Source organism: Zymoseptoria tritici, chromosome 16 (assembly GCF_000219625.1).
Source record: "Zymoseptoria tritici IPO323 chromosome 16, whole genome shotgun sequence".
Taxonomy (NCBI): domain Eukaryota; kingdom Fungi; phylum Ascomycota; class Dothideomycetes; order Mycosphaerellales; family Mycosphaerellaceae; genus Zymoseptoria; species Zymoseptoria tritici.
In genome coordinates, this window is record NC_018203.1 from 323,016 (window position 1) to 349,123 (window position 26,108).

General features: G+C 48.9%; 5 protein-coding genes across 5 annotated transcripts; 4 read left to right on the forward strand and 1 right to left on the reverse strand.

The window, feature by feature from the left end:
• Positions 1 to 1,735: 1,735 nt before the first annotated feature.
• On the forward strand, positions 1,736 to 4,162 carry MYCGRDRAFT_97741 (uncharacterized protein; the record flags this gene model as incomplete). Its single annotated transcript, XM_003847188.1, has 5 exons — positions 1,736 to 1,934; positions 2,045 to 2,095; positions 2,226 to 2,453; positions 2,544 to 2,955; positions 3,856 to 4,162. The coding sequence occupies 5 exons, from the start codon at positions 1,736 to 1,738 to the stop codon at positions 4,160 to 4,162; spliced, it is 1,197 nt and encodes a 398-aa protein (XP_003847236.1).
• Positions 4,163 to 6,820: 2,658 nt separating this feature from the next.
• On the forward strand, positions 6,821 to 7,792 carry MYCGRDRAFT_97742 (uncharacterized protein; the record flags this gene model as incomplete). The annotated part of the gene is made up of 2 exons (XM_003847189.1): positions 6,821 to 7,109; positions 7,653 to 7,792. The coding sequence occupies 2 exons, from the start codon at positions 6,821 to 6,823 to the stop codon at positions 7,790 to 7,792; spliced, it is 429 nt and encodes a 142-aa protein (XP_003847237.1).
• Positions 7,793 to 15,347: 7,555 nt separating this feature from the next.
• Positions 15,348 to 15,858, forward strand: MYCGRDRAFT_97743 (uncharacterized protein; the record flags this gene model as incomplete). Its single annotated transcript, XM_003847190.1, has 2 exons — positions 15,348 to 15,556; positions 15,654 to 15,858. The coding sequence occupies 2 exons, from the start codon at positions 15,348 to 15,350 to the stop codon at positions 15,856 to 15,858; spliced, it is 414 nt and encodes a 137-aa protein (XP_003847238.1).
• Positions 15,859 to 18,974: 3,116 nt separating this feature from the next.
• Positions 18,975 to 20,379, reverse strand: MYCGRDRAFT_97744 (uncharacterized protein; the record flags this gene model as incomplete). Its single annotated transcript, XM_003847231.1, has 3 exons — positions 18,975 to 19,107; positions 19,455 to 20,001; positions 20,205 to 20,379. 3 exons carry the CDS (start codon positions 20,377 to 20,379, stop codon positions 18,975 to 18,977), a joined length of 855 nt encoding a protein of 284 aa, XP_003847279.1.
• A 345-nt stretch (positions 20,380 to 20,724) lies between these two features.
• On the forward strand, positions 20,725 to 24,767 carry MYCGRDRAFT_97745 (uncharacterized protein; the record flags this gene model as incomplete). The annotated part of the gene is made up of 7 exons (XM_003847191.1): positions 20,725 to 21,171; positions 21,236 to 21,301; positions 21,355 to 21,480; positions 21,530 to 22,314; positions 23,188 to 23,250; positions 23,382 to 23,905; positions 24,016 to 24,767. The coding sequence occupies 7 exons, from the start codon at positions 20,725 to 20,727 to the stop codon at positions 24,765 to 24,767; spliced, it is 2,763 nt and encodes a 920-aa protein (XP_003847239.1).
• Between the last annotated feature and the right edge of the window lie 1,341 nt (positions 24,768 to 26,108).

A 26,108-nucleotide genomic window follows, 5' to 3' on the forward strand; every position in this document is an offset into this window, starting at 1 on the left:
ACTCTGGGATCGCTCGAGCACGATTTTCCTCCGAGACATGAGTTGCCATGCAAGGTACCTGGAAGTCGTGGAAGCAGTGCATCTCGACCGAGCAGCTTGCCACTTTCCCTACCTTCGCTGAGCATGATTACGACTGCTGAAATTCGTCCCACAACTGCTGGTATCCGCTGCGGCTGTGAAAGCCAAAAGTTCGTCCAATTAAGCGAACAACCGCTCGAGTAATCAGAAACAGGACGTTCGACCAAGCACATCCCACAGCGGCTTACAGGCTCCTACGACGAAGGATCAAGCACGTGTTACAGTACCATCCAAGGTGTGAACAAGAAAGTGCAGCCCGCACAGAGTTACATCTCATTTGCCGCCGCAAAACGCCCTATGTATGACGTGGACCCCACATCTGCGTTCGAATCCGAAAGGGCGCGGATCAGCAGTCTTGTCGATGGGCCGCATGAGCTTGAGTCTCTCGGAGACCTCAAAGTCTGTCCAAATCAGCGAACAAACGCTCGGTCAATCAGAAACAGGACGTCCGACCAAACACATCCCACAGCGGCTTGAACATTATACAGGACTCCTCCAGCCACCGAACGATCCCTCACACGACGACGATCCTGAGGTCTTTTCTCTCACAAAATCCTGGACAACATCAAGTGCGTCCTATTTACTGTTGCCACTCATCTTGCTTCAAGCGCTCTTCGCAACGAACGCAAAAAGCTCAGCAATGTTCACTGCCGTCAATCCGGACTCGACACCACCGCTCGCGAGATTGCACAGGTCCGCAAACACCTTTGAAGACCGGACGAGATGTCTCGTTGCCCCTGAGCCCACGGCAGTCGCCCCATTGTTCTCCGTACTGTTCACGCATCGCGCAAAGTCTCACGAATCCTTATTCGCTGATGATACCGTGCTACTGAGCGTGGCAAGATCCTTCTGCATGCGGACGAGAGCAACGAGGGTGCACCACCGTTGGCGAACGGCCAGACTCCGGGTCTCCTGAGCTTTTCACCAGTCGGTCCCGCCCACGTTGATGTTGGAGTCGATCTCAATCCTTTTGATGAACAGTCTGTGAATGGGACCGATGCTTCCTACAGTGCACCTCACCATACCCATATCATGCATGACTTCGAGATGCTCAAAGAGCGCGAAGGACCCCATACGCACTAGTACAGCGATCTCAACGTTGACCAGGTGGTCGGAAACATGGTCGATGCCATAGCAAAACCATACCCCGACGTCAAGAATGCTTATGCGACCGTCCGTCTATCTCTGCCCACGGGCAAGCTCTGCGAATTCTCACATTGCATGCATCCACGTGTTTGACACTTTCCATCGATGCTGGCATGAGTCGGGATGGCGGATTCAAGCTCTCATCTCATGGGACGAGGCGACTGCTGTTTGCAGGAAGATGTACCCACCAAGCTTCAGCCACGCCGCACTCTGCCGACGTGCACCTCTCTTGAACGGTCCGCTTTTTGTTCGCATGGTTGGCGTAGGTCGCAATATCGGTCTCTCCTGTCGACCAAGGGAGCGCAGCAAGCAATACACATGCTGCCTTCTCCACCGACGGTCTCTGATGCCTGGCCTGAGCTTTACCTCGTTCTGGTTGTCGTGAAGTAGGTGCATCTCGCTGCCTTGGACACTGGACGAACAACATTATCGCTCGGCGAGGGCCAGCTGCTCATGCTCGTGTCCGCCGGTACAGTCCTTCTGCTGTCTTGCCTCGCTGTTTGCCATTGCTATGCCGCTATGCCCACGGTTCTATCGCGAAATGCAAACGTCAAGGCTGCAGGTGGAAGAACAATTCGGCTTCTCTGCCATGCCATTCCTTGGAAGGACCGCGGTCACGATCCAGGGACAGTCGCCTGCAGTCGATGTCGACGACCAGCACAAGCTCATCATGACTCACTGCGCTGCATCACCCACGGCAACAGCGAAGGGTGCGCCACCATGTCCGACAGCGACTCTAGCTTGTTCTCAATTCCGAAACGCAAGGCTTTTGCTTCACCTCTGGGACCATCACCCTTCCCGTTGTGACCCTCGCCAACAGCCTTGCCGTTGGTGCAGCTCTTCTCCTGGGCGGACTTCTTCTCTCACATCGGTGTGTGCACTGCATCTTGCTCCGGTGCATAATCCTCAGCACAGTTTATGCTCGACCTTGTCCAGGCACTCGCTCCGGACTTCATGCCTTTTCGATAGCCTGCACCGCTTCGACTGTTGTTTAAAGACAGATCCTTCATGCGACACCAATCTTCACCCGCTTCTCAGCTGGTTGGAGCAAGAGTGGCCCGCCTTCGATGCGAGAAACTACGCAGAGAACGACGACTGCGACGATAACGTGGAGCTGGAACTGTGGCAACGAGGCGACGAGGAGGATGAAGAAGAGGACGACAACGAAGCTCTCAACGGCGACGCCGATCTCGAAGAGGATAACGCCGATGTCGACGCGGAAGGCGACGGTGAGAGACTATGTTGAAAAGAAGGAGGACAACGTACATTCCACGCCGCCAACAGGCGATCTGGGCGCACGTTCTTGATACATGATACAGCGCCGCCGGTGATGGAAAAGACAAAAGCAGCTGCGAAGCGGAATGCGGCGGCACAGGCGTCCGAGGACCGCGGAGGAGGTCACGACAAAGAACTAATCGCAATGGAAGCGACGAAAGAGCCTCCAACGCGGACAGTACACGAATTCGCGGCATCAGGAGCGCAACCACTCTCGACGCCACTGCGCTACTTGACCACAACGACAAGCATCGGCCTTCCTGGCGGCCCAGCCAGAGAGGCAGCACGCATGATATCAGTTCTGGATGCTCTAAAGGACACGCCTGATATCTTTGGAGTAACTCACATGGGTTCTGAGGCGACATTCTCTGCGCCGGAAGCACGTCATGCCAAGATGGCGATTTACAAACGGCCCAGTGAGCACACTACTTTGGACTCCCGGCCATCTTGTCGTTGGTACAGCTCTGCGCGGCGTACCAGGTGACAGGGGATCAATCGTTCTTGGAAATTCACCGCTGTCTGACTAGATGCACCCGGAATTTCTACATTCTGTTGAGAAGATACCCGTGCTCGCGCTCTAGCTGATGCGTCCAAAGAAGCGATGTTGGCGATGTTGGCGATGTTGCTGGGTTTGAAGGGAGACAGCTGAAGGAAGTCAGGTACGGAGAGTCAGGTCAAGGGAGTCAGGTGAAGGGAGGCGGGTGATGGGAGTACTGGCGGCGTCTTGGAAGCGTGAAGGGAGTCAAGCAAATGTCATCAGGTCAAGGGAGTCATCGAGAGGTCAAAAGTAAGAAGTCCATTCATGGGAAATGAAGCGAGCGTTTTGCTGACGATCACTCACAGGTTCCTGGCAATCCATCGAAAGCGCATCCACTCACTTGTACAACGGAGATGGAGACGATTTCTTCTCTAGAAAAGCATGGCACGGGCGATGGGTATTTCCCGAAGCGATCGATAGACTTCGCGCGAAGAGACATGTCCGATTTGACCCTCAGTCCCCCAACTCTCCAAGAGATGGCAACGCATCCTCGCAGGATTCGTTCACCTTCGCATGGCCACCGCATCTGTCATTAAAGGGCGATCGCTGGCCCCCGACTTTTATGGCAGATGAGTGCCCTGCATCTACTTCGGACACCGCACTCGCAGCAAGCTTGTGCTCGCCAGCATCTCCGCCGCTGCTCCCGCACTGTCCTGTCATGTTATGTACCAGGCTAGCAGGCAGACTTTGACACTACGAAACTATTCTCGTCCTGCGTCTATCAATCACACCACTCTCAAATGGCATAGGCCTTGTATAGGAGTTCCGATCGCAATCCACGAAAATACTGAATACAGATACTGCGAGAATGTAAATAGCAAGGCGGCTGCTTCTGGGAAGGCTAAGGAGGAGGCAGCAACAGATGCGATGAAGTGGCCGCTGCGGAACTTCGGGAAGGTCGTGGGTGACTGTCCGTACGATAAGGATTACCTGTCACGTACCACAAAGGCAAAGTGCAACCCTCAAAGTGAGGTCGTCTCCATTCATCCTTTCAGTTATCGATGCAGTGCGCAACAGCTACTCAAACTCATGATCGCGCAAGAGGTCGGACCTATTCTCGCCGCTTGCGGACTTCAAGTTATTGTCCTCTACTCTCGACACCACCTGCGCAACCGACCGCAATGACAAGCCGAACCAGAAATCAAGCTCGTGGCCTTGCCGAGCCCAACGATGTACTTCACGCCGAGAAGGGAGCCCTCGCCGGTGGACATGCTGTCGAATGCGACAGCTTGTCGTGGTCTGCTTCCCACTGATTGTGTTTTCGACGTCCTTCTTGAGTGGACAAAAGCATCAAATCCACTGTCAACATAGACGAAGTAGAGGAGGCAGAGTTCCGGTAATCTCATCAACAGCATCAGGACAAACGCCAGATCTGTTTGGCTGCGCTCAAGATGAAATGCACCATTGAGTTTGCGCACTCTTTGCCAGAGAACGACCAGAGTGTTGCTGGTTTGATTGTTCGGCAGACATATCCATGCTCAATAAACATCTTCGTCCTATCAGCACGTCGCACACTCGGAGCCATCCAGCCTCGTGTTTTGTGTGCAGTTCGAGCGAAATCAAGAAGGTACCGCAATACATACATCCACCTTCCGCCTTGTTCTATCAAGCGGCATGATTGTGTGCATGCACACTGCAAACACTCACCAGAGCTGCCCCAGACAAACAGGAAGACGCTTGGAAGAACACTCCGCTTTTGTCGAGCCTCTACTGGCCAAGAAAGACATTAAACACTGCATTCCGACGTTCGTCTACCGCTTTAGATTCACATCGCCTTCTCGTCTTCTCTCTCCTCCTCTCTTGCTTCCATCCCAAACACGGAACCATAGCTGCTGGCACATCATGTTGAATCGAGATGCGGTGCGATCACAACCCGAGTCCGTTAATGAGAATGCGAAACTCTGCCCCAAATGCAAAACTCTGCAGCCGATGACGGCGTTTGAGAGTCTCTTCAAAAGCAAGAAGGCGAACAAGTACTGTTGGAGCTGTTAACGTAGATCCACTCTTTCTCCCTGGCACCCTCCCTTGCTGATCTTCATCACATGCACACATGTAATATGACTCAAGCTAACCACTCTCACATTTGATTAGCACCTCCACCTTCCCAACGCCTGAGTTGACCCGGCTTCGAATACCCGGCCTTGGACTATTCGCTTGTAGGACTAGCTGAGGCACACCCAGGACGAGCACAACAACGATACCCGCAAATCTTCCTCCACGGCCGTCTCAATGGTGGGTTTCCGCGATGCCGTAAGTGCCAGACTAGCGGACCGCTCGGTTCGACATCGACATCGTCACCGCTCAGATGCCGCGCTCCACAACATCCCGAACACGGTCGACAACACCACCGGACCGCCGAGCGTAACGCTGACAACCAAGTCGATACCTCCAAGACCCACGTCCGCACTGTCGTGGTCGCCACGACGGCGATCAGCGGCGCCTGCATCGTCAACTGGATGGAGGTCGTTTACGCCCGCATTGACGACTCGTTGGCGAGGCAGGACTGGGTAGCGATCCAGAACTGAGAGGCGATCCAGGTGGGGTACGATGGCGATGGCAAAGCCGCGGAGGTGTACGAGCGAAAGCGGCGTACTCGCCATGGCGGCGATCATTGATGCTCCTATCGAAGTACGAGCGGACGTGTTACGCATTCGTGTTTGTCGTGTCGGCCCTGGCATTTTGGTGATGGCTCGATGAGGTGGATAGGAATGCTAGATGAAGATGGAAAGCGGAAAATTAAGATCGAGATGAAATGGACGGATTCAGGAAGTCGAGCAGTGGTCATACATCGAAAGCATTGGTATTCATCCAAGTTACCTGGGAAATTCATTATCGCTGCTGCTGCTGCTGCAGTCTGTGACAGACCCCTCTCGCCACAAGCATTGTCTTTAACCAAGTTTTGAAAGAGCTGAGCCTTCCTCCGTCCCGGCTTATTGGTATGCGAATGTTGTGCTGAGAACGAAGCTATCAGAGTCAGTATGTCGAACACAACAGAGTCTGTATGTTGAACACAGCAGCGTCCTTGGAATCTGGACCTTGCGAAAAGAAGACTTTGACCGGCCAGCTGGTCAACTTGCCAGCGCTGTTTGACCTCACGCTCACCTCGTATATTTGGGAAGGTTACTTTGGTTGGAGGCTGGAGTGTTGAAAAAGATGCCAACGCATGTAATACCACGCTGCCGCATCGACCAGACCGCGACCAAGCAGCCGCTCTAAACTATGTCGACGAGGCGATGCCAAAGCACGCTCGGGAGCTGAGCAGTGACCCGTCGCAAGGTCCATCACGAAGACAGGTGATATCGCCTTTGATGCAGGTATATTATCATAGAAATTGATCACCAAGCACATACGACCACAGATAGATGAAAAATCGGCTTCCCGTCCGATCAGCCATGATAATCATCTAATCGCTACACTAGTACTCAAGTTGGTGACAATTGGGGAATCCGTAGTGTTGTATGTTTTGCGATTTCTTTTTGCTTTCGTCTTGCCACGTGTGCATTCGCGCCAGCCTTCTTGCGGTCTCAAGTGCTCAAATAATCATCACATGTCGTGCAGTGTATCATTTTTGGACTTCCGAGAGAAGTTGTACTCAATGAGGCATCTTGCGACGATGTACTCGGCCATTGTGCCTGAGGCAGCAACTTCGGACCTTCTCGGAAACTGTCTCCATCGATGTCCTGTCCTTGCATAAACACGAACAATCAGCAACCTGCTCCGAGCATCCTCATCCGAACATCATCAGCGATCGGAGGATCCTCATTGTCACCACCGTCGTCGAAAATGTCCGCCGCCTGCCACAAGGACCGATTACGAGTTACTCCTCCGCGAAGCCGACCGTGTCTGCTCCACCACTGTCGCTCTCGCAAGGACATCTCGTTCGCCGCCGCAACAAACCCAGTGCCTCGCCTTTTGAATGCCACCTGCACGGTCCACTCGAGCAACCCGAGAGCAAGCAGTTTCATCGATGCGTCTCACAAACTCGAACTTCCGACCGCGGTTGACGGGTCCTGGTCGTCAACACATGAGGAGGAATCTCCCGGCTGCATGAGCAGAGAAGTCGGAGCACAAGGTGGGCAATCAGGAGATAAAGGAGAAGGAGAGGCGGAGAGTTCAGTCCAACATTCACGGCCCACAGGTCTCTTCGACATTCCCTTCCACTTCAGGATGTAACGAAGTTAGACGTAGTGGGATGTCATGATTGATGACCTCGAAGCCGATGCAAAGCCAGCCCGAAGTCCCCATTTACCTGGCACAGAGCGAGCTCCTTAACTTCACAAGGAAGGACTGGATGTGGCAACTCAGCCGGAGACTGCCATGCACAGCGTTGTGATAAACAAAAACGGATTCGTAGACTCGATTGAAAGAACAGCACACTTAGACCATGTCTGATCCTGCGTTGAACAACGGATCCTCCACATCGGTATGTACGGCCAACTCGGTCACCTGTAAGATGCGAGCACCCGACTGCATTCTACTGTTCGCATTCAACCGGCTAGTCTTTCCATCCTGCGTGTGGTGAACGGCTGAGAAGCCGTCAATCCGTTCCGCGCAGAGACAAAGCTCAAATCCTGCCCAGCACTGAATGCACACAACAACACTGTACCTCTGCTAGGCTCGGAGAGACTGAAGCCGGACGATGCATTAATGGTTCCGCTGCACGACATCGTCACCTTAGTTCTGGAAGTACTTGGAGATATTGGCACACGCGGCCCGATTTGTGGTACAGATGAGCCGGCAGCATTCGGCAGATGAGCAGGAGAGGGAGTTAGTTCTGGGCAGAGCGACTTGCTTTGCTCGATGGCCTGTTGGGGAGAATGAAGAAAGACATGCATAAGTCACTCGTTAGAGCGATCGCTCGAACGATAGAGGTTGTGCAGGTAGCATTTGACTGGATCAAACTTTGTGACTTGGTATGGTGGGTCGGACTGGCGACTTACTTAATGTCCAACTACGTAAGCAGGCACAGCTCTGTCTGCATAGGCAAGTAAGTCTGGCTTCGACGTTGTTTCTGGAAGGCATCTGTCCGCTACATCATTCCTCGCTCCCAATTCCTCTCAAGCATCTCTTAGGCCGAAGAAATGGAGTCAACGTTGCAAGAAGTTCTTACTTGCTGCAAAGCAATCCCATCGAAAGTCATGTCCACCTCCGTCCACTCTAAGCTTCCCAAACTCGTGAAATCGGCGGCAAAATCGGATGGGTTGGGGCTCTCGAATTAAGGAGGTTCTTATCTACTGCTAAGCGATCCCTTCGAAAGTGACCTCCGACTCTGCCGCCGACCAGGCCAACGCCACCGCAAAGCTCACTAACCGGTTGGAACGGTAGCTAGCGACACCAATAAGCTTAAGACCGGAGTGGACCAGATCAACTCGCGCGTGAAGCTCATCGAGCCGGAGATCCAGTCCATCGCGTCCAACCCGCGTCTCGATATCGACGAGATTGCGGATGCAGTCGCAACGCGATCAAGTCTGTCCTCACAGCGCGTGAGCACCTCCGCACGACGCGCAGCCGGAGGAGCTGTACTCTTCCAAGCAATTCTTCATAAACGGCTTTGCCACTTTCCTCAAGTTTTACACGCACTCCGGACACATGTTTAAACACATTACCGTGCTTCATCTAGGCTGGCTAAGAACCCCAACAAAGACATGCTTTTCGCGATTATTGCTAACATAAGCGGACTGCAGCGTCTCGTCTTCCACAACTAGAAAGACGGAGGATCCTCGACTGGCGTTAATTACTAGAACATTATGGAGTTATTCGGGCCTATGTTCGTGCGTCTTGCTTGCATCAAGATTCGCAATAGCAGCAAAGCGCGTGTTGACTCCAAGAGGGTAGCAGACGCTATCAAGGTCATCGAGGCAGTTACCTACTGCATTCCAATCGTCGTCGACTAAACCCTTGACCTTTACACCAAATGGTTTAAGTTAGTCGTAGCAGAGGAGGCGACCGGTCGATGCTACGCAAGTTAATGCTACGTAAGCGGCTACGCAATCGGGTTCCTCGTAAGTAGCCTGCAGCAAGCATTCCTATCGATCTTAACGTGGATCTGGTCGACGATCGCATCCGAATCATTGTTGCCTAATGCGAGATAGCTAACGAGGTGCATTAACATTTCAGATTCCGGTGAAGCGCCTTCACAACACGGCGGAGGTTGTGTGTCTCAGCAAGAAGTCTGCCGACTCTGCCGCTTCTTAGCGATGCCTGCTGCCGAACGAATATTTAGAGGAGGATTACACCGTGTTCGAGCACGTAGATCTTACGCAACAAGCCATACTGCGAGCTTGCGGATAGAAAAGCTATCTAATGAACCTACTATCGCCGGCCTGCGAGAAAATCTCCCGTTTAGAGGCAGCCGCTGCTGCATTAACCTTAGACTACAGCGAAGCCGTTGGTACCGCCAGGCGCAATTGTTATACTCTAGCAACGTTGTAGAATACAAGTAGTATCTACACACATTGCGACGTTGCAAACAAATAGTTCAAGTCCGGAATGCTCGAGAGATATGTTACTTTACGAGCGCGGGGCCATATTGTCTATAATTGAAGGCCTCTCTTATGTCAACAATCATTTATTAAACAACGTCTGGCAACTCGATTAGCCTGCATTTCTCCGGTCTGGTAGGAGGACATGCTATCGGTCTGCTGCCGATTGGATAGATAGAGATGTTTACAGCAACCGCAATCCGGCCTGTGCGAGTACGCAAATACGTAGGCACATCGAGAGTCCTCGGAACTAGCAGCTTAGAAAGCTACTAACGAGCAGCCTATACGAGAGAAGCAGGATCTAGTTAAGAAGCTCTAGACTGCCGATAATAAAGTTAAGCGCCTTATAGAGTAGGAGTAAGGGCTTAAGGGGGAGCTAGAATCCTATATTAGTTATAACAAGCTGCTTATAGAGGCAAAGAATAGCCTTATAACGCAACTTACTAGTAGCATAGAAACCGCAAGCTAAAGGAGAATAATAAGCTTAGTAATAAGATAAAGCGCTCTATATCGGACTATACTATCGTCGTTTATTAATTTATTAAGCTTACTACTAAGAGTCGAGCTACTCGTTATAGGAAAGAGCGTCCTTTAGGATTGTAGGGTAATATCTAGACGCTTCTTAGAGAGGCTTAGTCTATCTAGCTCTTCCCCGAAAGAGTCTAGTAGTATCTAGAAGCTTCCGAAATAGTATAACTAAGCTAAGGCTAGTAACTAAGTAATACTAGATCTTTTAAAACAGATCTAGGATCTCTAGGGTTCTAAGATTCTATAGCTAATATAAAAGATCTTAATACTTAAGCAATTACGCTAATAACAGTTTATAACGTATTATGCCTTATAAGCTAGTAAATCTAAATCTTTTAGAAATGTTCTAGAACCTCTAAGGGCTATAGATCCTAAGAAAAATCCAAGAGACTCTAGAATTTAAATTATTATAAGAATAAATATTAATAATATTTTCTCCCTAAGAGCTTAGTAAATTAGAATCTTTTAGATATAGTCTAGAATCTCTAGATATCTAAGATCCTAAGTCTAAAAGAAAAGATCCTAATAGTATAGCTAATACGCGAATAATATAGGATAACGTATTCTACCTAAATACTTAGGTAATATAACTCTTATAAAGATATAAGATCCTAAAGGTATACTTTAAGATTCTAGAAGTTTAATTATTACTATAATAACTATAAATAACGTATTCTTTACTATAGCGTAGTAAATCTAAATCTTTTAGAGATTTCTAAGGATCTCTAAGGGCAAAAGATCTAAAATCTAGACTAAAAGATCTAAAAAGCTTAATAATTACGCTAATAACCCTAAATAACGTATTCGTCTATTATACTAAGGGAATCTAAATCTTCGAAAAGTTTTCTAGGATCTTAATAACTAAGAGATCCTATATCCGTTTTTAAAAATCCCGAATTCTGTCTTATTACGCTAATAACGTTAGATAATGTAATTAACCTTAGGGTCTATAGAATCTAAATCTTATAGAACTCTTATAGGATCTTTAAGACCTAGAGATTCTAAATATTATTAATAAGATTAAGATAATTAATTCTATTACGCTAATATCGTAAGATAATATATTAGTCTATAAAGCCTAGTAAATAAAAATCTTTAAGAGTAGAATTAGAGCCTTATAGATTTAAAGATTCTAGTTCTAAAGTAAAAGATCTTAGATATCTAGTCTATTACACTAATAATATTAAATAACGTATTTAGTCTTAAGGCCTAAGGAATCTAAATCTTTAAAAATCTTCCTAGGACCTTTAGGGGTCTAAGATCCTTAATCTAATATAAAAGATCTAGAAATATAAGGAGTAATATTAATAACGTAGTATATTATATTTATTCCTAAGGCTAGAGAAATCTAAATCTTTAAGAAGTTTTTTAAGATCTCTAGGGCCTTAAGATTCTTAATCTTATCTAAAAGATCTAGAAAAAGAAGGCCTTACGTTAATAACGCTAAATAAAGTATTATAGCCTAAAGGCTTAGGAGATTTAAACCTTTTAAATCTTTTAGAAATTCTCTAGAATCTCTATAGCTATAAGATCTATAACCTTGCTTAAAAGATCTAAAACATTAAGGCTTTACGTTAATAATACTAGATAATATATTCTATCCTAAAAGCCTAGAAATTTAGGATCTTTTAGAATTTTCTAAGAATCTCTAGGTTCCTAAGATTCTCGATCCTATCTTAAAGATCTAAGAAGTTAAGGCCTTATACTAATAATATTAAATAACTTATTCTATACTAGAATATTATAAAAGTAAATCTTTTAAGTAAGCTCTAGGATCTCTAGGGCTATAAGATCCTTATTCTAATATAAAAGATCTAAAATATTAAGGACTTATAGTAATAATATAAGATAATATATAATAGTATATTTGCTATTAAGGCCTAGGATCTCTAGATCTTTTATATTCTTTTTAGGGTCTTTAGGGCCCTAAGATCCTTAATATACCTTTAAAGATCTAAAAAGAGAAGACCTTATATTAATAATACTAAATAATATATTATAGCTTAAAGCCTAGAAGATCTAACTCTTTTAAAAACTATCTAGGATCTTTAGGGGCCTAAGATCCTTAATCTAAAATAAAAGATTTAGGACTATAGTACTTTACGTAAATAATAGCTAATAACGTATTCTATACTAGAATATAGGAAATATAAATCTTTTAAAACTTTCTTAGGATCTCTAGGACCCTAAGACCCTTAAATTACTTTAAAAGATCCGGAATTCTTAGGCCTTATGTTAATAATACTAGATAATATATCTTACCTTATAGCCTAGAGAATCTAAATTTTCTAATTTTTTTATAGGATCTCTAGCCCTCTAAGATTCTCGATCCTATTTTAAAGATCTAGAAATATAATACCTTATGTTAATAACACTTAATAACGTATTCTATACTAGGACGTAGTAAATACAAATCTTTTAAAGAAGCTTTAGAATCTCTAGGGCCTTAAAATCCTCGATCTTAGTTAAAAGATCTAAAAGGTAAGGTCCTTACGTTAATAACGTAAGATAACGTATTCTGTCTTAAAGCCTAGATAATCTAAATCTTTTAGACTTTTTTTAGAATCTTTAAGGCCTAAAGATTCTTAGTCTAGTTTAAAAGATCTAAAAAGCTCGGTCCTTATAAAAATAATACTAAATAACAGTTTAACGCTAGAGTATAGTAAAATTAGAATATTCTTAATATAGCTAACTAGTATAGGAGTAAGATAGGTAAAAGATCCTACTCTTCTACTAGCTACTTCTACTAAGCATATATAGAGTAAGGAAAGAGTTTAGTATGTCTAGTTCCTTCTTAAAGAAGCCTAGTAAAGGTCTAGACTTTCTAAAAGAGGAAAGAATACTAATAAGTAACTATTAGACAAGGGAAAAGGCTTTTAACAACCTAGCTATTAAAGAGCAAGAGGCGACCGCTACGAATAAGTAGCTTATTAAGGAGAAGTCTAACCTTTAAGCCTATCTCGTACCTAAATAGAAGGCTACTAGAATCTAGACTTAAATCTATCGCGCGCGTGCTTCTAGGCTAAACTTACGGATTAATATACTAGTTACTACTATAGGTAGCCTCTCGGGACAGGCTAGCACCTTAGCTACATTAAATGCTAGACTTATCCTTAGCATTCTACAACTTCGCTCTAATTCCTATATGTTTAGGACTTTAAATACTAGCCGCGATTTGCGGCCTTTAACAATTAGTTTAAGATTAGTACTAGTACTATATAGATCGCCTTAAATCCTAATAGTAGCAGATTCGGAGACTACTTTAATCCGCTACTAGCCGAGCTGTACCCTAAGCTAGTAAGGTTACCTAACTATAGAAAAATCCTTACTTTATTTTAATAGAACGATAGAAATTACCTCGAATAGTTAACAAACTACGATTTCTAAGGAACGGAATAAGGTATTTAGAATCGGAAATGTAAGCTTATATAGGATAACATCTATAACATGTTAGACTATAAATATACTATCTACGTACTAGCGCTCTAGATCCCGGTCTTAGATGTTATATGGGTAGTCGCGTTACTAAGAAATTAATTATTAGCGTAATTTAAGTAATTTATATTTTAAGTCTAAAGACAACTATATCTATAACATGTTAGACTATATATATAAAACCCTTAAGATCCCGGTCTTAGATATTATATAGCTAGCCGCATTATTAAGAAATTAATAATTTACGTAATTTTAGTATTTTACGTTTTTAGCTTAAATAAGATAATATCTATAACATGTTAGACTTTATACATAACATCTAGCTACTAAAGCCTTAGATCCCGGTCTTAGATGTTATATAGCTAGCCGCGTTATCCTAAAATTAATAATTTACGTAATTTTAGTATTTTACGTTTTTAGCTTAAATAAGATAATATCTATAACATGTTAGACTTTATACATAACATCTAGCTACTAAAGCCTTAGATCCCGGTCTTAGATGTTATATAACTAGTCGCGTTACTAAGAAATTAATTAATAGCGTAATTTAAGTATTTTACGTTTTTTGTCTTAAGGGGATAACATCTATAACATGTTAGACTATATATATAACATCTAGGTACTAACCCTTAAGATCCCGGTCTTAGATGTTATATAGCTAGCCGTCTTTATTACAGCGAAGCTGTTTAAAACCAAAAAGCAGTCGAGCGTTATTAGATCTGACATTATACACAGCAAGGGTATTAGTATTAAGCTCCACCTGCGAGCTCTTCGAATCTCGACTTACAATCCTCACACCTCTGCTAGGACCACTTTATCGCACAGAAGGCGACCCACTCCGTACGATCGACACGCCTAGCCAACTCATGCCGGTTTAATTCGAACTTCTAAGATAATGGTACCTGCATCCGCGACGCGCGAATACCCGGTTACCATCTAACGAAGCCATCCGTCCGACTAATATAATCGTCCTGGTTGGTAAAAGGGCGACTGCCTAGTGACTATTCGGCGTTCTGAGTGACGGGCAATTTCCCGTCCGACTACTGTTCCTGGAGGAGAAGCTATGTGCACACACTCTTCTCTTGCCCAAGTATGAACGGCGGCAGCACCGCGTTGTCTTCGGTCTGCATACAGCGTGTTGACAAATCGGCGTTGTCAGCCATGAATCGGAGGAGTGGGCTTTAACGGCCAAGTCCAGTGAGAGAGACCGGTGAATTGAAACAAAGCCCGTTGCCGTCTTTGTTGTCCCTGGCCCGGCGACCAGAAGCGACCACGCCGAAGTGCTGACACGCGAACAGAGCCGGACGTGCCGAAGGCCCGAGTGACGTCGACTTAAGCAAAGGCGAATTCTACGGACAAGTAGTGACAATTTTGGCATTCGAACGTTACTTATCAGCCTCTCCTTGATCGGACACGATGGAAGTTCCTGTCCCTGCCCGGCATCCCTGTGCATCGAGAATAGAACGGATGTAGCTCCGGGCTTTAGCAACTTCGACCTGGATCGCGGATCGGAGCTAGTCAAAAGAAGCAGTTGCTATAAATAGCGAAACAAAGGCTACAGATCGTTGGGCCTACGGTGCAGCACTTACAACGAGTACGAGATTGTACTAGGGAACATCCTTTACCAAAGTCCCGCGACTTCCGTGGGTCGGTCATCTTAGAGAGCGGATGAGTCGGAGTGGATGACATGCACAGCCGCGCCGGCCATACCGTTGTCAATCCAGCTTCCGACTGCCGTACAGGCCCATACCATACTGTCGAGAACTCTATCGAGCCCTCTCATGGCAACCATCAATGACTACACGAGCTCACTTTAGCTCGGAGTGGTCTGTATACTGCACAAGGACCTGCGGGTGAATCTCGCTATGGTGGCTAATGGCAGAACCTGTGCTTTTTCGCTCGTGTACTATTCTTACGTCTTACAGTCGTCGGATCGACCGGATTGTCGTGCTCTTGACAATCCGGTCGATCCGAGGACTCTCTCGACAATCCGGTCGATCCGACGACTCTCTCGACAATCCGGTCGATCCGACGACTCTCTCGACAATCCGGTCGATCCGACGACTGTCAACAGGTGTCCATAAACCACGCCTGAGAGCACATATATAGGCCCGTCCATCCGTCTCAGTTCTCTTATTATTAACACACAACTTCACTACAATCTTCAACAGCAGCTTCGACTCTCCAAACCTCAACAAGACTTCAAGTCGAAAAATCGCCCACTTCCAAATTACAACTACAACTACAATGCAGTCCTTCATGATCACTTCTGCTGTCGCCCTTATTGCCGGCTCTGCCATGGCTCTCCCGGCTCCCTACACTGAGGACACCTACGTTATCAAGGGCTTTACCGAGCACAAGACCTACACCATGTGATCGCGTGTCCCGCAATTCTCGGGTATTTGGATCGTCCTTGATCGTTGTTAGATCTCACCCTGTATGAAGTACATTGTGAAATCGGAGACATATCTGCCTTGGAAGGAGAAAGAAAGGTACAGTATAAGAATAATGGTAAAGCGGTGCGCGCGCATAAACGTCAATTAATTGACCTTCCGCCTGGCCATACTTCAGCAGCAGATTCGGAGGACACTTTCATCGGCCGGCCCAGTCGTATCCCAAGCAATGCACAGGGCTGTCGTCCATTAGCTAACCTTCCGTCTGGGCATTCGAGAACAGCAGTACGCCCGCATCTACAATGCGTACGAGCGAGCAGCAGCCGACCGCGACTTTCTCTACAACCAGCGTTAGAAATATATACCATAGGTGCAGCGGAAAATAAGGAGGTTGAAATACATGTCTTAACAGGGACCCGTCGTTCCTAGAGCAATTTCGACCTCGTCGTCCGGCGAATGTATGTTCGGGCTGCTATTAAAGACAGGCAGACTAACACCCTCCTGGCGAACAAAGATGCTACGTACAGCAGAGCTCTCGAGCTTAAACATACCGAGCGCGACCAACTCGTCCTCCCGTCCGGTGCCGCGACTCGTATACTGCCGACGTGTCTTACGACTGCCCTCTGTAACGTTCCTTACGAATCGACAATGTCGAAGGCTAGACCTCTAGAAGTTAAGAGCCTTAATTACAGCATAGCCGTTACGATTAAAGACGAGTTTAGCCTTCCGCAATCTTCTCTACAAAAGATAATTTAGGCTCTGCTAGCGTGTATGCGTGGCCTAATGCGTTCTCGAGGCAAATACAGCTTACTATATTAAGCATTAGCTAGACACGCTATACCAGATTCGAACAGCCTAGACAGTTGCTCCCTCCTACCTACCCGCTATAGCTCTAATATAGAAAGCCTAAGAACAATAGTATACCGCCTTTTAGGATGTGTAGACGGAGCGCTAAATGCGGCAATGTTTAAGGTAGCCTTGTTCGAGAGAGCGTTATTAAAGGCAGTAGCATTAACGACGGCACTACCCGAGATATTTAAGGACGGCAGCATTTTAGGAATACACCTCGCTATCTATTAGAAGCATTTAATTTCAGAGCACATGCTTTATATAAGACGTAATGTCTGAAGCTGTCCTAATTATAAGCTCTCGGCGAGATTGTAAGATTGAATCCGGCTAGGTAAGCGACGTAGAGCGTAGAAGAAAAAGATAGTAAAGATAGATAACGTTGCGGCGTGTTAATGGATCTTCTTAGAAAGCTGCGAATGCGTAATAGAGTGTAATCCGGAAGAGGATGTTGCAACGTGTAAGGATTAGGGCGTGCTAATAAGACGGCTTTATATGCTGCGGGAGGATACAGTTGTCGACACGTTGTGAGCCGGACGTAGTAAAGTAGATCGTGCAGTACAGAAGGCGAGATGAGCATGCGTTTCGGCAGGGTGTATTAAGACTCCAGAACTCGGGTTAATGCGGCTGGTTTATGCGCTTTTAGTTAGCGTCGAGGCTGTGGTGGGCGTTAAGCTGCAGCGACTGGGGAGGTATTTACGATAACCAGGAAGGTTTCGAGGACGCGTAGATGTTTGGCTGGGTATCGAGAGCGCAGGCGTCGGCTCGCATAACGTGTCAGAGGCAGTCGGTAATACAGAGAGAGGTCACCTCAAAGTCCGGGCCGTGGAGTATGAAGTCGGGCCTGGAATGGCGTTGATGATGTGCTAATAGCAGACAGACTTCCTGCTCGGTAAAATCAGTTGGCGTTGAGCGTGCTATTTCGTGGAGTCCAGCTCTCCTGGCGTCGAGAGATTAAGCAAAGTAGGAACGAGGGACAATCGAGAGTGCAACCTCAGCACGCGACAGTAGGACCGGAGAGAGATGAGGATATTCCAGCGGGAGGATCAGGTGTCTATCAAGGACACGAGCTTCGAAACAGCGAGGCATTGGCCTCGCAAGTGCGCGAAGACTCTTACCGCGAGGAGGGCATGCTTCGCTGCATTTCCACCTTTGGGATGCTTATCGCGGAGGATAATTCTACGGCATCGGCATCAGCACTGTCGGCAGTGATGCCGGCCGTGGTGAACGTGATTCAAGACGAAAGGCAATCCGGCACGGCATCAGAACGAGAGAAGAGCATCCCTGCTGGTTGAGCGATCTTCGTCTAACGATCAACGGCTTGGACGTGCATTTGCACAGGCAGAGCTTCAATACGACATGGTTGTTTATCTAACCCGCGATAAGTATGTAGCACGTCTCGACTTCTTCTCTCTTGCTATCGTCCTGCTCCTCTGATCTGAACCTGCTTTTGCAACCCTGGCGACGGCGGTCTCGACACGGTGGTTATCGGCCTTCGCTCGCCCTTTGCCACATGTGAGCGTCCAGTTATAATTAACGAAGAAGTGCATCGGACGAAGAAGTGCATCGGCAATAGAGATGAAAGGCGCTCGCGGAGCTGTGCACAGCGAATCGTAGCAATGTCGAGTTACGGTCAAGAGACGGGACGTCGTTCGATGTGAAAGGCATACACGTTCCTAAGCGGCTGGGCATGTCTGGTTGTTCGAGTTCGTGAGGGTGGGAGTTCGTAAGGGTGAGAACAAAAGGTCGCGTCGCGTGGTCTCGCGTTCAGGATTAATTGCGGGGAAAGTGCGGGGAAAGTGCGGCAATGACGTGCGGCTTGGACCGTGCAACCTTGGCAGGAGCAAGAAACACGCCACCCACCCGCAGTTGTCAAAATGAACGCCGTCATCCGTCATTACCAGCCTACCCGTACTTCCATATTCATTGTCACTCGTTAACACCCTGCTCGTCTATCGTACTCGTTGTCCTTTGTCGACATCTCACTCGTCATCCTCAGCATCACCGTCGTATCCATTGTCACCATCATCTCCATCTTCGCCCTTCGGGATAGACATGTCCTTGTCGAGAAACGCGATGTTCGAAATGGTCGCCATGTCAAGCAACGATAAAACGTCATCGGCTTCACGAGAAGCTTGCTGTTGAGCAGCGGTCTTGCCATTCGATGGCACAGTCACTGATAAGCCAGCGGAATCACGGTCAGGAGACGACTGGGTTGTTCTCTGTGATGGTGCCTTTCGTCGACATCCGGTTCTAGCATCCGATATCAGAGTCGTCGAGGATGTAGTCGAAGCGTGTTTCGAGGAGGGAGCGAGGATGCGAGGCTGGCTCACTCGAGAGCGCCGTCGGGAGGAGAGACTTGCCCTGGAGAGTCTTCTTGACTTTGCTGACGGACATGGTGGTCGTCGCCATGGTCGGAGGTACAGTGACAAGGTTCGGAGGTTGCAACTGAGCCGTTATTGATGTGGCTGCTACGTGCTTGACAACATGCTTGTCGTTCGGAGGTTGCAACTGAGCCGTCATCGCTGTCGCTGCTCCGGGCTTGACAACATGCTTGTCGTTCGTAGGTCGCAACTTAGTCGTCATTGCGGTGGCTGCTGCGTGCTTGACAACAACATGCTTGTTATTCGGAGATTGCATCCGAGTCGTCATCGCTGTGGCTGCTGTGTGCTTGACACCATGCTTGTCATTAACCGCAAGAGAAGAGGCTTCCAGGTCGACGACTGTACTGACGAGTTCCGAGCGGCAGGTGTTGACTCCTTGCCATTGGACTTCCTTGGAGCTGCCAGCTGCAGGTCGTCTGATTCATCGTGAGGAGGTAAGCTTCTCGACATGAGGAGTGTTTGGTCCATGTGCGGGATCTGAGTGCCTCCACTCTTTGGGTCGATGACCGGAGACGTCTTGAGCACGTAAGATCCATCATCGTGGTCGCCAGTGGTGTTATCTTCGGCCTCCTCGTCCGATGTCATCACGACGTCGTCGTTGGGATCATACTCGTCAGTCAGAGGTAATCCGGCATTGGTCCGAGCGGCGTCACGGATCGCTCTGTCCAATACAGTGAAGTTGGGCCGGACAAGATCAAAGAGGTGCGATGATGCGAATGGGACGACCTGGAAAAACGGCCATCTGTCGCCACTCTCCAGATCGGCTGTGGAGTGTGCATTCTTGTTGACGTCGATCATGACTGAGGAATCGTCGTCCACATCATGGCTGGAGGACGGCTTGAGAAGCGGCTTGCTGACATCGCGCTCGTCGTCGCTGCTGGAATCGCTTTCGGCATCTAAGTCGTCAACATCTTGAGCATTAGGCCAGGTCCGAGTCTACCCGTTCATCGTCTTCATCCGATCGATGAATCTTATGCCGGTGACGGGTGGCTTGTAAAGAACTGCCTCCTTGGCTTCATGCGGGTCCAGCTGCTTGGCCAGGCGTGCGTTGGCGGGCAAGCTGTACTCCTTAAAAAGGTGTGAGTCGTGGTCATCTGACCCGTGCAGGTCTCCCGTCTCCTCTTCATCTTCTTTCTGCTCTCCACGCTCTTCTTTTTGCTCATCCTCGACCTCAATCTCGTATCGAACCACGACGTCAACTTCATCTCCTTCTGGGCCATTTGCTGCTGGTCGTGCTGGGCGCTTTCTGCGACGGGATACAGCTTGGCTGGCATCATTTCCACTTTATCCAGATGGTGGTGCCTTTAGTACATTCAAGCGGCGCTTCTTTCTGCGCTGCGGATCGGGCCAGGAAATCACGTCCTTTCCTCTGCGGGATGGGGGGTAGTTGGGCATTGCCTGCAGATGGTGTGGTGACGATAAAGGTCAAGATTTGGGTGCAGCTGGGAGTGTATCGAGAGAGGATGACTGTGCAGAGAGGATGATTCGGGCGACGAAGGTGGTTGGTGAAGGTGAGAGAAGAACTTGTGCCTGCCTATTGTGGTGGACGAACTCGAACAGAATTGCTGCCTGACGGTGATATGCAGGGTTGCCTGATTTCGATCGGCGGCGGATTCAGGATGTCCTCTCGACTTCATCTTTCAAACCTCGACAACGACCTTCACCACCTCATCAACGCCATCCCACAGCGCCAGGAACGCGGCGAGGCGCTCATTGCTTCGTCTCTCTCTCACCCTACGTGGCAGAGTCCTCATCGTCAGCGTTCCATCGCGGAATCCTTCCACGAGCCCCCGCGCATCCTCCGACGAGACCTTCAACTTCATCTCGCCAACGACACTATTTCCCGAACGCCATCCTGCATCTCGCCCAACAGGATGGGCTCACTCAAAGAAAAGGCGCGGCTCCTCCGCGAGAGGCTCGTTCTCTTCAAACAGCGACTACAGATTCCGCCGAGCCCGCCAAAGCGAGGAACATCGCCTCATGACTTTGAAGCGGTGACGCAGAAGAGAGTCCGATCGAAGAAGGGACTGCGTGCTCCAGGCCAGAGCAAGCGAGGCGAGAAGACTGTAAGTCTGGGTGCCTCACCTGGCGAGATTGGATGATTGACGACTGACATGTAAGCCACTTCAGCTCGAAGTATCGCCACTTCAGCTCGAAGTATCATCGATGAAGTCGACAACTATGTCGTCCACAGGCGTAAGTAGCGCTGTATCTTCACGGGAGAGTCGTCGTTGACATGCGTCACCCAGAACACGGCCACGCCGTTGCGAGACCAGTTCAGGAAGCGCTTCCATGGACAGCAGAGCCGGGACTCATTGTCCACAACGTCGACCAAGCGGACGTCGAAAGTCACAAAGATGAAAACGGCACGAAAGGTGGGACAGAAAGACTTCGGTACACGAAGCTCATTGCTGACCTTGCCAGAATACCCACGACAAGTCGAACGGTTCGAAAACACTCAGGAGAAAGATCACGATGATTCAGGACCTCATCGGGATCTCTGACGACGACTATGAAGCCGATGACGAGTACGACCTACCCGTTTCCGAAGACGAGAAAGATGACGATTGCCGCCTATCAACAAGTCGACGCATCGAACTTCAGGCCATCCGACGACCGAGGAAGAAGTCGACTGAGGAGGACACCTCCATCCCGGAGAAGAAGAAGACGACGAAGGGAACGAGCCAGGCGTCCAGAGAGAAAACAACCAGGAAGATCAGCCAGCCACCGAAAAAGCAAGCCACATCGGTCGAAGTTGCCTCATCAGAGACCTCAGACCTGGATGTCATCCTGCACAAACTGGCGGGTCAATACACCGCTGCAGACGGCACTGTGGTGAAGGTCGCGCGGTCTGAACTGCCTGCAGAGATAGTCCAGGATGTGCAAGGCCTCCTGGCCGAGGTGCAGGAGAAGGTTCCCGACTGGCGTTCAGACTCCTTTACCAAGGGCAAGTGCCTGAGTCAGGACGTACTGAGATGGAGGACGACTGGCTGGGCTTGGTCGAGGACAGAAGCCATGGTGGCGGCTTGCCGAACTTGCACCAACACCGGTCTGCTGTGTGTGAGATGGGATCCAAACGCAACGGACAAGCTGGTGCTTGCTGCACCTCCTCAAGAGGCTCGCGACGAGGCAGCTGAGCCGTCCGATGCTCAGTTCTGGAAGCGGGTTGCTGAACACCGCACACCAAACTACATGTGGAGGCAAATCGGGTGAGAATGTCATCACGATGGACAGAGCAAGGGCAAGGGCGCATGGGACTTCTGATGTTCGAGGCATTTTCGTTATTTACTAGGAGCATTTTACGTGAGCAAGAGACTTTGTCCACGCATTGCAGGCTGCATCGATATGGGCAAAGGATCACGAAGAGATAATGAACTGCCGACATGGGTCGGCTTTCAAGATGAGCGACGTTCAAGCATGAGTTTCTGCAGCATACACATGGTACTGACTCATCAAAATATCCATGTCAACAACAATAGTCGTTCCTGACGACCTACTCGTCACGGCCTTCCCTACCTTTACTTCGCACCCTGGCCGTCATCGTCTACCTTGGACAATACAGGCAACCAACAACAGAGGTGTTGCTCAGTAGCTGCTCCTGGTGACTCGAGCTGGATGTCGCCTTTGGCCTTGGAGAGCTGCACCGCGATCCATGCAATGATCAAATTCACATGTCGATAGATACTTTGGAGACCCGAAGATATCTAGGTCGTTGCTCGACCCGCGTAACATGGTCAATCGTCGGACGACCTGGCCGTTACCTGCGAGCTGCCCTCCCGTTTGAACAGCATAGACTTCGGTGCTGCTTCTCGATTTATGTACATTGCATCGGGCGACTCACGCGTTGCTGCGATCTGGTCCAGGGCCTAGATGTCGCAAAGTGGACACCTCGTCTCCGAACACCTTGCAGATCTATGAGAAGATTTTGAGAATGTTAACCAATATGACGTTGTCGCTGGCGGCCATGTCCGCAGGAGACATCACGGTTGACAGCAAGGGCACAATCAGGAGGGGCAACCTGCGTCATCTTTTCTATTCGCTCAGTGGACACAGTACGTCACTCGTCTACGAACACGCTGCAGCTCCATGAGGACGTCAACAAATCTGAGTTTGACGACCATGGTTACACTCGCGACATCAGACATGTACGTCAAGCCATGAATGATCAGAACTAGAGTTTGATACCAGACTCGTTGATTGAGAAAGTATCGAAGCTGCTATGGTAGTTTTCCTGGAGCGTCTTAGAATGCTCCACCGATTGCACCGTCTGTCACAGCGGCTCAGGTGACGTTCACAGCATTGCTCCCATGAGCAACAGCAACGTCGGAACATTAGGCAAGAATCTACTGCAGCTTAAGAAGAGAAGAATAACAATGGATGTGATGTTTGTTGTCGTCACAGGTTCAGCCGTCAACATTCACTTCACTCCAACGCCGTCAGAAGCTACGCGAGGGCGCTGGTCCCAATTGGGACTAGCGCAAGGAGGAGCCCAATCATCTTCTATCTTCCGTCTCCGTCATTTGCAAGCATCCACACACAGACAACAACCTCGACTGCATGCGCGGCACTTCCTATTCCACACTGCACAACTTTCGCTCCAATCACACATTACGATGCTGTCCGACGCGGCGCACATCCTGCTGAAACCATACAATACCCCTCCACCACGGGGGCCAATCGGCGAAGATCTCTTCCTATCTGCCGAAGCTTTGCTGAGAGGACGCACAATCACGGGCTGGCTCGACGATGTGACCGCAGATGATGCCATCCGACAGGCCCAAGTCGACGCCGCCAGAGCCGGTAAGCGGTACGAACGACCACTGCAAGGCGACATTCGAAGCTCTGACAGCGAAGTCGTCAATCCGGATCTCAAACGACTCATGAATAAGCTTCGCAAAAAAATTGAGAAGATCAATCGAAGGCTGCAAAGCGGGATGCGGAAGGAAAGACAAAGGAGAAAGCTCTGACCAGAGACGACTCTGACGATGAGGACCAGATGCGCGCGGTCAGTCAGGTGCTGGATGTAGAGGAGTACGACTCAGATGCTGGTGATAGAAGGGGCGGGGATAACAACAACGCCTTGTTCGTTGGACGACCCAACGCATCTCAGTCAGGCGAGTCAAGACAACCACCAGGGCCATCGACGGAGTCTGACAAAAAGTTGACAGCGGCCGATAAAGACGAGCTTATCACGATGACAGATGAAATGCACAGGAGTTTGCGCAAATGTCTGCTTCTCGCTTGTCCCTTGATGAAGATGGGTATCGAAAATGCGGAATCGAACGATCGTCCCGGACCCCACGCCATTAGTCCCAATGAGCCGATCAAGGACTTCGAGATCGAGCATGGATTCAACAAATTCAGGCTGGAGCCTCATCAGCGCGACGCTGTCGGCCGCTACAAACATCTGGTCGACAATTACAAGGGCTTGATAATCGCAGATGAGCCGGGCCTCGGCAAGACTGCAGTCGTCGTTGCACATCTACAGCTCGAAATCAATGCTGCTCGTGTGGAAGGGCGGACCTCATTCTATGCAGTGTTCGCCCCGGGTGGTCTAATTCCGCATTGGATCAAGGAGTTCAAGCGCTCGTCCCTCCTCGTCGGAGAGTACACAACAACAAACATCTATCGGCCGAACAACTGTGTGCTAGGTTCGACGTGATATTCGTTCCACTGTCCCAGCTATCAACACAGTACCAAGCTCTGTTGACACAGTTCATTAACTGGCACGCGATACGGGAGGATCGGAAAGCAGAGCTCGACGCCCTACGCGCAAGAGCAGGCGGCCCTGTCGTCGAGGACCTCGGCCGTCTCTCTCTCCCTCTCTTTAGCATCCAATACACGGAGGTCATCATCGACGAGGCTCAAGCTATCAAGGATGACGAGACCATACTCGCGCGTGCTATGCGCTCGTTGCGGACAACCGCACGGGTTGCAATCACGGGAATACCGATGCATCGCAGCTGTCCAGAGAGGTCTCATTAAGATCTGATTTGTCCTGATGGGAGAAAGTGGCAGAGAAGGCAGCTGGCCATATACACGATCGAGTCGTCGAAAGGCAGAAGACTTGATGGCACTACGGGTCAGGCATCCTCAATGCACGTGTTGCGAGGAAGGGGTGTCACGGACCTGGGAGATGCGATTTCGACATGTTTGTTGTCAGCGCTTTGAGTCTTTCTCTGATGAAAGACCAGGGACGGCTCAGACGGGATGAAGATATCTCGAAAGCCCGACATCAGTCTCGTGGGAAAGTTCATAGCAAAGCTCAATCCGCATCCATTCATCGCCTTCCTCGTGCCAGCCATGCCGAAAGTGCGCCAGATATTCGCAGTCCATGCTCCCAAGAGCTTAGACTTGACCGCGGCTACCCAATTCCTCGAATTGACGATCGACAAGCCTTAATGTCGCTAAATTCAGCTGCGGATGCGAATCGCTTTAGAGGTCTGCTGCTTAAGAAAGAGAGTATCTCCTCAAGGATCGCCGCGGAGATACGTATACTTGTCCCGGCTTCAATTAGTTCTGCTAATCGTCTGGAGGAAAGCAAATGCACGTTACACTGGCGTCGGCTGGCTCTGAAATCCCGGCTCCGAGCGTCTTCATCCTGTCTGACGTGAGAGTCAATTCGAAGGGCTGATCCATTTCGTGCGGCAAGAACTGCTGTGGCTCCGCGGTGTCACGATGGCGATCCTAGTGTGGCCATCAGTCTTACCTCCTTGATGTCGCTAAAACTGCATCGCAGATGTTGAACTACAATGGCACAGAGTGTGCTGTCTGCGCCAGAGAACGCAGAGCTGATTCGAGCAGGATGTGTGGATCTACTGTAGAGCTCAAGCAGCAGGATGGTCGTTCCCAGGCTTGGACCACGCAATCTATGCCACCCGAGTCTAGCTTACGTGGAGTAGTTTGAGCGGAAGCACGGAGGTAACGGTTGTGTTGAGGAAGACATTCCGCAATCTCTTGTTCGCAAACTCTTGCTCGGCAGCTTCGCCTTTGTTTGCGGATT